This window comes from Thunnus thynnus, chromosome 13 (genome assembly GCF_963924715.1).
Source record: "Thunnus thynnus chromosome 13, fThuThy2.1, whole genome shotgun sequence".
Classification (NCBI taxonomy): domain Eukaryota; kingdom Metazoa; phylum Chordata; class Actinopteri; order Scombriformes; family Scombridae; genus Thunnus; species Thunnus thynnus.
The window spans coordinates 2301976-2318451 of NC_089529.1; the positions used below are offsets into that span (position 1 = coordinate 2301976).

The 16476-nt window shown below is 37.9% G+C and overlaps 1 protein-coding gene across 5 annotated transcripts in view; it reads left to right on the forward strand.

Annotated features, from left to right (window-relative positions):
* Positions 1 to 16476, forward strand: part of ntm (neurotrimin) — a 447933-nt gene that overhangs the window by 302660 nt on the left and 128797 nt on the right. For 2 of the 5 annotated variants that reach the window (XM_067607284.1, XM_067607287.1), the window contains exon 2: positions 12431 to 12521. In XM_067607284.1, coding sequence (XP_067463385.1) covers positions 12431 to 12521 — 91 coding nt within the window. Of the gene's footprint in view, positions 1 to 11888; positions 12522 to 16476 lie in introns of those variants that run through there. The other 3 variants (XM_067607285.1, XM_067607286.1, XM_067607282.1) reach the window with 2 other exon arrangements.

Sequence of the window (16476 nt, forward strand, 5' to 3'; positions counted from 1 at the left end):
ACTTAATTGTCAGTCTGCCATACACAAAAGCTGCTGTTACACTGTAGTGTCATCCAATAGAGAAGCAATCTTTATTTTAACTCACTTTAATGTCCACCTTATCATTCCTGTACATTCTCATCCCTCATCCTCCCGCCCCACATCTAAATCACGTAATCTAGTTATCACAATATAATCAACTATGCTACATCTTTCCCCTTGTTCAAATTAGTTATCGTTACTTTAACGTCAATATAATAATGACTTTTTTAGTTCAGACGTAAATCCTTCAACAGTATGACATTAAATGTTTTGATTCTTTTTCACATTCTCAAACATAAATATATTTGAACATTTTGTTTCAACTATTTTCCATATTCTTAAATCAATGTTTCAAAATCAATCTGGAATATCAATATTCAATGAATCAATATTTTCTTTTACTTTAAAGCTAACCTGAACAGATTCAGTTTCTTTTTCCTATTTATCTCAATTAAGTGTCTTTGTATCAGGCTGGCTTCTTGAAAATTCTGCCACTTCTGGTAAATCTTATTGTCAGGAATGGATACAGCTTCCTGTGGACACTCTACTCTCAGCATCTTATATGTTCAAAACTCCAGTGACCTCAGGTGCTTCTGCCGGCACATCAACATCAAGGTCCATTACCACAGTGTGGCACAGATGTTTAACATTACATAACAAAGTGCTTTTATTTTTGGGGGGTCTGGTTTTATTCCTTCAGCTGAGATCACATGTCCTAGCATCTCTATGTGTTGTAACCCAAAAACACATCTCTCTGTCTCTGTTCCGTCTCTGTTCCAGTACTTCTTCATTTTCAGCATGTACTATCACGTCATCCGTTTAGCAAACGACACCTGACATCCCTGCTAGCATCGAGTCAATAGCCTTCTGATAGGCCTCAGGTGTGCTTGACAGTCCAAAGGGAACCTGCAATAGTAGCACCCTCTGTGTGTGATGAAAGTAGTCAGTCTTGACTGTGGGGCTAACTCTACTTGCCAGAAACTTTTTCTTGCATCCAGTTTAGCAAATATTTTGGCTCTTGCACAGCTTGCAGCATACTGTCTACAGTTGGTACTGGATGTCTCTCTTGGATTACAGCTTGGTTTACTTCACTGAGATCTCCTCTCTCTTCTTTTGTGTCTTTCTTTTGTGTAAGTAGAATGTTAGAAATCGGCTCAGATCCTTCATCACCCTCTTTGATGATATCATCATCAAGCATTTTATCCAGTTCTTGGTTTACAGCTTCTATCATTGGATAAAGGACTCTTCTCAGACTCTGAGCTACTGGTGGAACTTTCTCATCGACTGTTACTCTCTGACTGCAACAATTAATCTGTCCTAGACCTTTAAAGAGTGACTTATTCTTGTGTTGACTGACTCAATCTATCTGCCTGATCTACTGCCTTTACATTTACATTTCCTCCAGAACGATCTGTCTGATCCACTGCTTTTACATTTACATTTTCTCCAGGAATGCTTTAATGCAAAGCTTGACTTTCTGCCCATCAGTGCTTCCACATTTCCTTTAATAACATAAACTTTTCCTGTTATGGCATTGTCTTGCCATGTCAGTTGTGCTTTAAAGTAACCAGTAAAAACCATCTGGCCATAAGGATAGAATTTCTTCTTAGTCTGTTTCAGTTCAGCTGACACTTTCTTATATAGATGCTCTCCTATGAAGTTTCTTCCACTTCCTGTATCTATCACCATCTTGAGCTTTTGACCAATTATTCTTATTGTTTCTTTACCTCGTGGATCTACTCATTGGAATCTGAGTCTGATCTTACTTGTTTATACTTTCTGTCATGTCTCTTTTCTTTTTGTAAGCTGTTTTTCTTTCTGCATACTCGTGCATAATATCTAGTACAGGCAGTACAGTACAGGCATTTCGCTATTTTGGCTCCACATACAGTTGCTATTCCACATCTGTAACACATGGTGTTGCTGTTGCTGGTCTTCGTCCATGCTTCTACTTCCAGATCTGCCTCTTTCTGCGTGAACAGAAGTTGCATTTCTAGTGAAGTTGACATGACTGTCTCTAGTCTTGCTGTTACCATTTTTTTCTGAAAAAATTTTAGACTTGGCGTGTGCAGCTTCAAAAAGTCTAGCAATTCTTTCTAAAGTTAGTCCTAGATCACTATTTGATCTCTCAGCATGTCGTCTTCTAGTTTGCCAAATTCAAATGATTTTGCCAGCTCTCTCAAAACATTAACAGAAGCATTGACAGATAACTCAGGGCACTGAGTTCTCTGTCTAAACCCGTGGCATGAAATACGTGTCAAGGGCAGCTACCGCCTCAGCAAATGTACCTTTTTCTCCTGGAAAATTGGCAAAAATCCTCTGAGTGGGTGCTCCGATAGTGTAGCTCTCCTTACCGCATCTTGTAAATGGTAAATGGTAAATGGACTGTACTTGTATAGCGCCTTTCTAGTCTTTCAACCACTCAAAGCGCTTTTGCACTATGAGTCACATTCACCCATTCACACACACTCATACGCTGAATGGATACAGGGGCTACCATGCAAGGTCCCAACCTGCCCATCAGAGGAAATCTAATCATTCACACATTCACACACTGATGGCACAGCCATCAGGAGCAATTCGGGGTTAAGTGTCTTGCCCAAGGACACATCGGACTGGAGGAGCCTGGAATCGAACCACCGATCTTCGGATTAGTGGATGACCGGCTCTACCTCCTGAGCCACAGCTCGTCGCTATAAATGTAGTTTTATCTAATAAAGTAGCAATATTTATTTCAACTCACTTTATTGTGCTTTATCATTGCTGTATACTCTCATCTCTCATTCTCCTCCCTCACATCTAAATCACATGATCCAGTTATCAGGATATAATCAACTATACTGCATACACTATGTGCCATCCCCCCCAGAAATTACTCATACATATACTACCAACAACAACAGCATATGAGAGAAATGTAATGTTTTGCAGATAACTTTTTTTTTACCATCAACATAATGAGGAAAGATTGTTTCTAAATGTCTCTGGCAATTTTCAAAATGTTCACAGACAACACATTTCATTCAGACTATAATATCCACTTGTAGCAACTAAAGCATGATTAATGTTTTTATGCTTACGTTTAGGCACTCAAAGCATTTCGTTAAGGCTCAGGAAAAATTATGGTCTGTGTTTGATATTGAAAAATTGACTTGAAGCGTGAGACAGGACATGTGAATTAACATTCAACTGAAACCAGGATCTTTCCCTAACCTTAACCAAAGTGCATTTGTTGCCTAAATCTAAGCGCACTAGACTCCTGATGTAAACCCTGATCTCCAGTGACAAAGTCCTGTGTAGACACTTGTGGCTGAAACACACAGCTAACTGCAAATAAAAGTGTTCAACCTATACAGTATTTTACTTTTTCAAAAATTAATCTTAATTTAAGCCTCAGCTGTTTGTTATCACCAGACCAAAACATCATCAACATGGAAGGGGTCAAAATCATCAAACAGGAATCAATGGAAGGTCAGAGAAAGATCACTAAGGACATCTTTGACCATCTTTGAACGTGATCACGACTGAGCCGTCTCCATGACAACTGCATGAACGCCATCTGCTGATAAAGACAGTGAGATGCTTTTAAAAGCATCCCTGGGTTAAGACTATTTTGTAAAACCAATATTCTCAAATTCAAGAATGAACTGTCACCCTGTTTCAGAGAGGGTTGTTGTGATTGACTAGTCACATGGAAAAACAGACGGAAAAAAAAAAAATAGGACATGGTTCAGCATGATTGTGTTGACTGTTACGTTGTAGCACCACATTGTGTTTTGTTGTAACCACGTCACTGCAGAGTAATTTTATTCATCAAATAAAATCAATTAATCTAAGGATATGAACCAGCAACATTTTAGCCTCAGGTGTACTTCCACACAAGTATTTTCCAGTCATAAATATATCAGGCAACATTTAAAAAACACCAGCTCCAGCATTAATGTGTCATGTCCTTTAATCTCTCAGGCAGAGACTGACAACCATTTTGATTTGAAAGCATACTTGAAATACAGTATGGTCACTTACAGTATGTCTACCGTACAGATAAGTGCTGTTAAATGCTGAAAAGTGGCCTTCACTTTGTGGTCAGTCTGGCCAATTTCCATGATTTTCACTAATGGATTTGATTGCTGTGTAGTATCATGCTGAACTCCTCACTTGTCCTCTGCAGAGAATTCTCTTTTATTTATCATCATAGTTTGATTGACACGTGTGGAGGATTGCCTAATATTGGTCATTAAACTGATTACGATGATTAGCGAGTCAGTCTTATAGAGAACTGATGAGTAGTGACATCATGACACACTATGTATCCATGACATTCATCTGTCAGTCTTCCTCACTTATGTTCCTCATGTCAGTCTTTTTCACTGTCATTTATTCCAATTAACATATAAAACGCCTTTGTTGCCTTCAGGCACATCAGGGAATCTTGTCTTTTTTAAAGATGTGAAATATGCTTCACCAAAGAAATGTCAGTTTACTGTACCTCCAGGTAGAGAAGTGAGGCTGTGTTGAGTGAATACATTTTTCCAGTCATGCCAGGAAGCTGTCCACTCTGCTCAAGTGGTGTAGTTGGAGGTTAAGTACTTTAGTCAGTAACATCTTGACAGTATTTGAAGCAAGAGTGTCACTGACTGTCTTCACCCAGCTTCTCCCTGTGGTCCTCTGATTCAAACCACCCAATTAGGCCTGCATGATTACCATTAGTTTAGCTAGACATCATCATCAAGTAGATGCAGTCTTGTTTTCTCTTGCATTGTCTTTCTCTCCTTGTGTCCTTTGTTTACTGCACAATTAGCACTTCATTACTTTTTGGCACAGCTACCACAGACACACTTCTCACAGAATCTATTTATTTGTCATGGTCAGCTTTAAAATCACTTAAAAATAAAACTTTCTTGTTATTTTTTTTCCTCTTACAAAATATGTTTAAATATTACTCATTTATTTTGCCATTCATTGGCAACTTTTCTGTTGAAGCCAGACATGTGTATGGTGCCGGCAGTCATACAGGCTTGCATGGTTGGGAGTACAAAGCACATGACACCAAATACTGGGGTTTGCATTCTGTGTCATCATCTCAATATGAGACAAACAACCACAGCCCACTCATAAAAAAACTGCTCAATAACACTACTAGAAGTCTGGAACTCAACCTTTAAATACCTTTAAATATTGAATAAGTCTATGCATCCCATCTCCATTTTCAAGTTCAGCATTCACAGGTTGTAATTGGTAATTAAAAGCAAAGGTAATATCAGACATTCAAAGGAAATCGAAAAAAAAATGCAGTCATTTGATCCATTGTTAACATTAAAATATTGATCAATGCAGCTATAATATCACCAATACATATGATTATTTATAAAGTAAACACAACTATGCTGTATGAATGATTTTTGCAGCCCTACAGTATCCTTAACAGCAGCCTTTTTTAGTTGGAATCAAAAAATTGTAGACAATAAAACCTATTTAATTGCTCTCCACCTTTTCTTTCATTTGTTTAGGTGACATGTCATCTCTAGTTTACTGACTTAGCATTGTTGACCCAAATGGTGATGGTGAGTGACTAAACAGGTGTTCCTATCAGACAGAGGCTTTACTTCGCTCATTCATTTACTAGACAGCTTCCTTCAGGTGAGATGGAGGATGCTGCAGAGCAGTGGCATTTATAGTCTGTGTGGAGGTGGAGCCTCGATTATGAGCTGCAGCGCTTCAAGCAAGTCGAGTGACATGACTGTATAGCTTCCTGGGAATGTGCTGCCCAGAGGCTCATTGTTCTGGATGGTGACATCTCATTCTCTCCCCTTCAAGATCTGGACTATAAAATAGCTTTGCTGCTGTCAAGCCTGAAGCAAACCAACTTCCTCTAGCCTCATAACATACTGCTTAGAGCTGGTGGGGGAGGCAATTGATACAGTATCCATATAATATTACTGCAAACTAAGTGCAACATATTTTTGTTCACATTTCACATCTGCAATTGAGAGAACACATGGTAGTTTTCTGCTAAATAATGCTCTGCAGATTGAGAGAAGGACTCAATGTGCTTTGAAGTCCATCCAGTAATGATTGCAGGTTGTCATTTTCAGATGTATAATGAATTCTGTCATTGGCTCAGCAGAGCTTCTCAAGGCCCTTCAGGCACAGACACCGATGACTAACTTGCACCTTGGTCAAACTAATTAAAACTTATTATCATTCCTCTGTGTGAACACCTCAACCCAAAGACTAGGAACCCTGGACATGAAGTAGATCATTTCAGATTTTAATGGCGGTCAAATTGAAGAAAAAAAAATTGCAAATCTTAAAAATAATATAGCATAAAAAGACAAATTGTATATTCACCAGTAATATGTTTTCAATTGCAGCTCTTGTGATTCACGTTTTATGACTTCATTACCTGCACTCTACAGTGTGACAAATTGAGGTAAAAGTGCCGAGAGGCAAAATATCAGGTGTTGAAAAGCACTGGTGAATGATGGTATTAAATGAGTGAGAGCAGTTGTGAGCACAGGACTGATTAATTCTAATAATAATTAGAATGTTGACTTTTTTTGTTTTTTCAGAGATGTAGTTTATATCATGCTATGAATGGAAATAGGCAGAGGAGACTGCTATGAGGCTGCTGACAGACAGAGAACCTATAGTAATTAGGCTAAACCAAGTAAGCATGAATTTTAATGATTATTATAGAAGCAGCCTTAATCCATCAGACATTGTGCGTTTGGATCAACTAAAGTAAAATCACCTCTGTCACAATGTGACACATGTTTTTTGATCAAAAAGTAACAAAGTTTCAATAACTAAAAGTAGTTATTGAAGGTCTACTATCAGGTGCTCCCTATGTAGTTTTTTCTTGTAAATACTATAGTTTTTATTAGTCTTAAATGAGCAAAAAGCAGCGATTAGATACATCATGACAAGGGGGCTTAGGTTAAGTGTGTACATGTCCATTGGGTACCATGAAGTCAAGTATACAGTAGTGACTCTTGTCTTAAGATAGCTCTGTCCAGTGTGCACTGATGCTTAAGCATAGTGGCAATAAACGTAGTATGAGGATAAACTTTCATTATAATCCAAAGTTAGTTCTGATATTTATTCCATTGGCAGTGAATTCATATCTTTTGAAAACAAATCTCAGTCTTCTGAACATCATTATGACTCAGCAGTGCAAACACTTTAGATGTGTGATAAAACAGCACAAGAAAAAAAGCTCAAATCATGCAGGTATGAGACTCTCTCTACTGTTTAAAGAGACTGATGAAACCAGTCGTCTTAACCTTGTCATCTGAACATACTAAACATTATGTTATGGTTGTTATACACAAATGCAATATAGATAGATAGATAGATAGATAGATAGATAGATAGATAGATAGATAGATAGATAGATAGATAGATAGACAGATAGATAGATAGATAGATAGTTAGATAGATAGATCTTTATCTATCCTGAGGAAAATGTATGTTGTAGCACCTTAAAACCAAGAGATCATAACCAACATGTAATAAAGCAATGTTAGAGAAAACTAGATCAAAGGAAATACAAACCAAGTAGCTGTTAGTGTAAAACTGTCGATGCCAGTCAGCTGACTGGATGTGCCTCCATAAATTATGTACAGTAAGTACAGTTTATTTATTAAAAAAAACACAAAAAAACAAGATAAATAACCTGAGAGGTATGAAAAAATGTGCAGATTTACAAAAACTGTGAAAAATAGGCTGATGCAGATAAACAATATGGATAGACAGACACTGCAGTTATGAACATTTGATCTGACAAGAACTATGAAACATATAAATGTGTATATATATATATATATATATATAGACACACAAATTGGAGTTTTGGAGTGTTGTGAACCTTACAACCATCTTCTCACAGTATTCTGTAAAAAGTGTACACTTTCATCTTGGACCATCAATGAGTAAAAAAGTTAAATATCCATCTTTCAGTTAAGGAAAACAAACCATAGCATTCAGGCCAAATTTTCAAAACAAAGTATATTTGCATTATTACCATTATTTAGTGTTTATGAATAGCTCCAACCAATTCCAAAGTCCCTCTGCATATTGAACTCAATATATCCATCTATGAACAAAATTTTACAGTTGTTCCCAAAAATCATTTTATTCCTTTTATTTGAGAACACATATTATCCAGTAAACTCTATAAAAATGGCTTCAAGTCTAATTCCTCATTTAACCCTCTCAGGCTTAAAGTGCCCAGCTTAGAAATCCAGAGTGCCTCCCTCTTAAGAAGTAATTTCTCCAAATCTCCCCCTCTCTTTGACAAACATACCCTCTCAATTCACACATATTTGACGGAGGAGACTTGATGACTCATTTCCATAAAATGTGCTGTGACTGGATTGACTGGACTAGATCTCTCTTTTTTTTTTTTTTTGCATCTTATGGTATTTTTATGTTCCTCTGTGTTTTTCCTACATATCCCTTTCCTCAGTTAATAAATAAATGACACCTTTTGTGTTGCATGAAATCACTCTGATTTATGTTTTTATTACTTGTATGTGGATGGTTGAACTAAATTTGGCTTTAAAAAATACTATTTACATGACAGTTAATGGCCAGACAGTGCTTTTGTCGCCAGACTTGATTAAATAATGCACATCTGGCTACTGTTAAGGCCACTTCATACTTTGAGGCATGAGGGTCTATGTGATGTAAATTTGTCATCCTCCCAAAATTTGTGATCATGCAGACTATACACACTATAAGTGTGCCCACTCTCTTGTTGCTCTGCCAAATACAACAAACAAATGTAACTTTTTCTCTTGTTTTCTAGTGTGTATGTGTGAAATGTGTAGTGCTGAAACTATACATTAGCCTTTAGCCTTCAGGCTGGTGTAGTTACTTGTGGCTGAAACTGGCATTGAAGCAAACTATGCTTCTGAACTCTGCATTATTACCTATGACAATTACCACGTACTTCACAATCACTATAGAGGCTGGTTACTAAACTGAGATAATGTATAATTACTCTAAGTACATCACCTCACTTCTCTTGTACAAATCCCAGGTGCTGCCATGACAACCATTTTGTCTCTCTCTCCCTTTTCGCACCATCATCGTGATGTATGGCTTATAACTGTTCAGAGTATGCTTTTATTCCATTGGTAAATGTATCCAGGTGCTTTTATTTTTCAAAGAGAAATCAGAGCTGGTGCTGATGTTGTTCTGTTGCAATAATGTTTGAGCTGTGAGCAGACCAGAGATGTGTGTTCTTGAGCATTGTGAGTTATTGTAGAATGAACGCAGGTCACAGAGGTCATGAGCATGAACCTCTGTTCTTCCATTGCCTGGTTTCATGCCAAAATATTGTCCTCCTGGGTCCTATGTCATCCACTTTGACATCCACAACCATACTAAAAATGGTATTATGATCCAGTTGTTTCAAGGTTCGCTTGTGTTTTTCACTTCATTTTACCAGAGTCAGTGGAATTAGTTTAGTTTTCAGTTTTGTAACTCCTTTCAAACCATCAATGTTTTTTCTTTTCTTACTTCATGCACTGTATATGACAGACTCCTCAGAGGTTGTTCAAATGAAATCAGAATAATCAAGCATTGATTGTGCATAGAGAGCCAGAGTGGGCCTGATGCACAATACACACTGCAAACACCCAATAGATATAAAAGGAGGCGCATCACAACATGAATCTGTAAAGGTTAAGCAAAGGCATACAAATGCTGAAATACTCAGTTAACATTTGCACATATTCATTTCAGGCTAGCAGCTGCTTCTATTACAAGCAGCATGGCTTCAGATTGAAAATAAATTGAATAGGAATTGGAGATGAATAGTGAGAATTATAAAACATAATATGCATGGTGTGCGTTGAATGAGACAAAGCTACAGAATTGCAGCCACTCAACATCTGTACACATATTTTCTATTGCATTGTAATTTGTCGCTCAGTATGAAAAATGACATTTGATTTAACAGTATGGATATTTAATGACAGCATTTAATGACAGCGTTGTCTGCAACAATGGTGCTTGGGTCATGGAGTTTACTTGACAGAGCTCTCTGACTTATATAGTATCTTTGATTGAATTACCACTCATGTTAAAGTAGCTGATAGACATGATTTTATGCTTTATCTAAAGGACACATTTATGCAGCGCTGACATTAAGTTGTCTTGCTATTGTGGTATCACACTACTACTTGTCCTACATTCTTAAGACACTTTATTCTTTCAGTCATTGTCTGTGATGTAACATTTAGCAACCCAAAATATGCCGTGCCTTCAGGAAACTTGTTTGTCTGGTCACATGGTTTGATGAGGTTGGTTTGTGTCATTCCCAAATCTCACCATAGATTAACACTGTCACATGCTTAGTTTTTATGTAGGCTGCCTTTAAAACGACAGACCTTAAATTAAGACTGTATCTATTAGTGAACAGCCACTGTGTCTGTTCTTGGTAAATGCTAAAAACACAGCAGCCACAGCCGGTGGAGTAAAGTCATCAACTCAGAAAACTGGTAACTGGTAATGACAGTTAAAGGTCCCCTGTGGATTTTTTGACCCCTAGTGGCATCATGGAGCACTTTTTTTTTTTAAATGAGTGGGTCACTGTTTTGTCTCATACACATGCATGACACAATATACAGTCCTGCCAGTGGTTTCACACTATCCCACTGATCTACAGCTAATAAACACAGCTATGTGTTGGCAAAGCCAGGGAATTGGATGACTGAAAGCTAGTAAACATGGATGTGGATAACGCTTAAAATAAACTTTAAACTTGGCTTTGCAAATGTCATAAGGGAAAGAAAATGCGTTCAACAAAAGAGAACCAAAAACATAACTTTTGTTTGTTTACAAGTTTAAAAGAGTACTTTTAACAATACAAAACTGATATGCGCTTATAGGTGTTTATAGTTTGTGTGGTCAAAAAATATTATGTCGAGCAACAGTGTGTTCTATTGCTTATGAATGCAAATTTGTAAGAGAAACTTGCAGAAGTCACATAGTCTTGCTTTAGTCAGTGTTTGCTCTGGTTTTCACATCAGGTTGCACATTAGCCATAAGAAAATAATTCCACAGTGTTTGTGTATTTGCAGCTTGCATATTGCATTTGTGGAGTGTGTTATTCATTCTTAGGTCATTTATTTTATTCCCTGCTTTTAAGCACTTAAAACTACAACTTTTAATCAACAACTATTCTAATAATTGATTAAGTGTCTAAGTCATGTTTTAAGCCAAAATGTCAAAAATTCTCTGGTTCTAGGTTCTCTAGTGTGAATATGTTCTGGTTTTCTTGGTCTAAGATATTAAACTAAATATTTTTGGACTGTTTGTCAGTAAAAACAAGCTCCATATATCTACATGACCTTTTGGAAATGGTGATGGACAGTTTTGTCTGACATTTAAATGATAAATCAAGAATAATCAACCGAATAATCATAATGAAAATAAACCAAAATTGTTAGATGCAACTCTGCTATAGATGCTGCTCAGCCATTTTCTGTAGGCTTTTGCATTTGTTTACGGTTATTTTTTTATGATAAAGAAATGTAGATACAGTGGATCTGTATTTGCAGCATCCTTGATTGAGTATATAATTGGTACAGCCTACCATAAGAGATAAAAATGACTGATAATAATGAATAATGAACAATAACTAAACTCACTGTTTAAATACCTAATAATCCACGAAATCACTGTAAACACTAAACTCTAGCTAGCACCCTGCAGGATTTTTACTATGTTGTTTTTCTCATGAGAACATACTTGATGTCAATCCATGTTGCTTTCACGATCACCCCAACTGTCCGTCTCTGACGTAGCTAGACAGTAAGGACTCATAATACAGAGCATCGACACAGACACAACTCGTTGACAGCCGATGCAAATCTCAAACTTGGCATCTCTCTTTTCTAAAGAATATGAGTCGCGTGACTTGTTCGCCTACTATTTCTAGGCATTTTTAGGCGTTGTTTTAATACTTACAAACGTGTTTTGCTATTTTTTATTACTTATTATGTAAAAAAAAAAAGACTCGGTAAAGGAATAGGGACACCAGCACAGACTGTCAGAGAGGAGGGATTCTTTTTTCTTTTCCTGTTTGAAAACAATAAACAGTGGATGTTTTACAGTGCAGCCAGACAGGGTCGAGTGTCTCCTCCACGGCACACCGCGACTACCTGGCTAGAAGATTTGGATTAAGACTAATGAACTGGGGGTAAATAATCTCCACGGGACCGTTTACACGGCGAAAACCGACTCATTTTCTCGCTGTTTTTTTTTTCTTTTTCTTTTTTTTTTTTTTTTTAACACCACTGAAGGCTGAAGACGATGTCTGTCCGGGGATACTTTGTCTCTTTTTCCAAATGCACAGTTCTTCTCTCTCTGAGGATTTTGCTTCTTGTGCCTGCAGGGTTGCCAGTCCGCAGCCAAGGGGATTCTCAATCCGACAACAAAGTGATGGACAATATCACCGTCCGACAAGGAGAAACGGTCCTTCTCAGGTGAGTCAACACATTTCTCTTTTTTTCCCGTTCCTCCTGCGCTGCTTCTTCTCAACTGTATCCCCAAAGCTGAGCGCTGCCTGCAGGCTGTTTAGTGAGGGGGACAGACAGAAACATGACTGAAGTGTTGTCTGTTTTATCATGTTCCCGCCGTTGAAAAAAAGAGGAGGGGGGATTTTGAAGGATTAGTCTCTGGAAAACACTCAATTCAGAAACGATACTCTGCTAATCTTTAGCAGCTGTTAACCAGAGACTTAGCCTAGCGCTTTTAATTGTTGTGTGACGGTGCAGAACTAAAGGTGGAGGGGGAAAAGTGTGTTTCAGGAAGGAGAGGAAAAAGCTAAAAAGAGTCGTCAAGTCTCTGCTGAGGAATGAAGGAGAATGTTGCAGGTGAAAAAGGAAAGAAGACATACAACAAGCTAAACACTGGGCAGAGGAACGGGTTGACCAGCTCCCTCAAGATGGGAGCTTGTCTGTGGTGACCTTTCCCCTCCTCTGCGCCCTCAGAGGCTTACTGGACATAGAGGGATTTATGATGCTTTCAAGTGCTGTCGGGAATGTCCATGTGATCCTAACATGAGTAATAATCACAGTGGCCAAAGTGTTACCAGAGTTGTACTGGTGCTATGTGGAGACATTGATAACAGATGATGCCCTAAAGTGTTGTTGCACTACATTCAAACTGTATGGATAGAACTGGAATGTATTACAGAGAAGTGTCTTTGAGGCTGAGGCTAAATGAGTACCTCACTAGTTATCAGCATTCATTTCCTCGCTTGTGATGTCTAAATGTAGCACATCGGCCAAACTGATGAAAAAAATATGATTTCCTGAACAGCTTTTGTATCTTGGAAGCAGCTTGGTGTTTTTTTTTATGTGTAGGTGGTTTTACAATGCATCTGTCTGTCCCTCACAAAATTAGTGCAGCATCATACAGAGTTAGGGCCTATTCTTTACACAAGGTCTTTCTTTTCATTTCGGTCCAAATGCACTTTATTGTTCAACAAGTTCATATCTAAAAGCTCCACATTTAGAATTTTTTTCACCTCACACTGATTCACTAACTTGCCTCCACGGAGCCCCGGGGGTCCTTTGGGTTCCAGCACTTCATCAGTAATGTGAGGCTGTTTCTTCATTTTCTGTAAGCTCAAGCTGTGAGGGGATGAGATAGGAGGACTGTTTAGGATTACAACTACAGCAAGACTAAATAAACCCCCGAGACAGGTGATACAAGCAAAAACTTTATCAGACTGGGATCAGTTGTGTGCTGATCTGGGGTTTGTGAGGTTGACAGGGGCTGATTTGTTGTATAAATGCAATGTATTGAATTGGTTTTCATTTTTTTCATTGTTAAAGGCCTAATGAGTCTCTCTCATGGGTGAGTTAAAATCAATTAAAATATCCAGTGGTTATAAAGACCTGAACTGATAATTTCACAAGTATTTTGAAGTAGCCCCAAAAGCCCTGCAGAGGGTGTGTGAGAGGAAGGAGAAAGAAGGTGACAGAGTGAAGCTGCATTTGAATGAATATGTGTAATTTATTCTCACCTCTCTTAATGAGGCTTTTTTTTAAATAACATGTCAAATTATTTAAAAAAAAATTGAGATTTTTAATAAGCACATTTCTAATTCAGTGCACATTATGAACCACTCTTGTTGAAGTGCTTGACATCTCCACTCAGGTACTGCTTTACTGGCCTGACTTCCAGCCTTCACTGCTGACCTCATTCAGCACCACGGACAGCTCACTGCCATGTCTTTAATTGCAGGCTGCAAGTGTTAACAGTCAGAGAACTAGTTAGTAACAATGTCATGTTTCTGCTCTGTGTTGCACTGTCAAAGCTCATTATTTTTTCTGATCAAGTATGTAAATCTCTTCTTGTATTGTAGATGGGAAATACTTTGCAGTTTTACTTCTATCCTTCTTGAAAGTGTAATGCAGTGCCGTTATTACTCCGGCGCTCAGTCCTGCACAGGTCAATGTGACTGGCAAGTCTGAGCTTGCCATGATGTACATCAATCCTCCAGGCTGAGCAGTAATGGCTGTTTCACTCTTAAATTGATTCACACATTCTGTGGCTGTACTTTGCTTTCATCTCGGTGCTGAGTGCCCTCTTGCACGTAGTCACATGAGTTGAAATGGCATTGGAATCTAAAGCACATGCTGTTGTGAGCCTGCATGCTCAACTTATAATGTTGTCCAGCTGTCTTTAGTAACTGCTTCTAAATAAATAAAAAAAAATTGCAGCTCATGATTTGCCATTGAAGTCAGGCTCTTTTATTTTCAAAGATGGAAGGGATCTCAACAGTGGATAACAACTGCAGTTATTGAGTAAGCTGGGGATTGTAATGCCTGATGTGTGCAGTGTATTAACATACTTTTTTTAGTTTAGGGGTGTGTCTGATTTTGATGTCAATAATAGTATAGATCATTTATGCATGGCATTTGACTGCAGGGCACGAAGACTGATGGCATTTACAACAGCACTGATAGGTTGAGAATTTAAAAGTTTGATAAAAAATAAATGGCTGTTAAAAGATTTGCTTTTGTTTTCCCCTCATTATTCCATATACCCCTGAGACGTGCTGAAGCCAGCATTTTAAGTGGGGCAGTGGACTATCCAGTAGGTGCGATCAGGCTGCATGCCAGCCAGTCAAGACTGGGTTCTTTTCCAGCTCCCACCCAGGGCAGCTTCTAATAAGCTTTACTTTACAATTCAGTGTCAACTTCTTTTCACCCTGGTAATATATAATCAACTATATCCTTGGTGACAACTACAGTGACCTTTAAGTCAGCCTTCTTTATGTAGCGCTATAAAACAAAAATGTGATCACTGTAGATAAACAGTCACAGGGTAGCGAGGTTACAAAACAGCAAAAAAAACAAAAACAAATCAGAGGACAGAGCATGGAAATTCAATAGCACATGTAAGGCACATGGGAAATAAGAGCGAGTTAAAAGCACAATGTATTAGCAGTAGCATATGTGATACAGGTAGGCCAACCTCTCCATCAAGTAGCTGAGCCAATTTGTATTACCTTTATAGTCCCTCGGAAATTTGGATGTACTGTGTTTCTCTGGCACAAATGATGTTATAGACATGCGATGCACCACCCATGCTGTGCTCTGTGCTAACAAGCTCCCCATTGCCCTTTTTGACAACTGCCAAAACTGAGGGTGGTATCACATTTAAATTAGAGTCAGATCTGACATTTTCCTTTGTGTTTGCGTTTGTTTTTAGCACTGTGGCCTGATTTGTGGAGATGATGTATAAATAATGCTAATTATCACAATTTGATCTGAGATCTGACTCCCCACTGCTAAAACCTCCTGTGGAGAGTACAGTAACATCAAAACAGCAGTATTCCAGCCAGACATAACATAGGCACATACTGTATAAAACCAATTATTATACAATAATGTGAATTATGTGAAATATTCTAAAAAAAATAAATGATAAATATAAGGCATCCAAGGCATTAGGAAGAAGAAGATTTCTCATTGAATTTTCTGACAAAACGCGCAAAAATGCAACTGTATCAACTTTTATTGATTTTGCATAACCAGAAGCAGACTGTGTCTGGAGATGACTTTTACCAAACTGTGATGCAGTTTGATTGCACCCAGAACTAGACGAGGGAAGTGTTTATGTCTGATTCACTGCAAAAATTATTAATCATTTCCCTTTAGCTACTGCTCTCCATTGTGTACTGTAAATATGCTTTGTGAAATTTAGTGCAAAACATTCAATATAAACCTGGCTGAAATGGCGACCTGTGTTGTACTTCTAGATTTTTCTACCATTAAAAGATATGTTGGAAATGGAATGAGTCATTATCTATTCATACAGCCTTTCAAAACAGAACAATAAAGAGAAATATGAAACCACATATGGATGAGGCTTAAACTACATTCTGTGTTGTCATTATATTGGAAGGCTATACTTTCTTTGTCT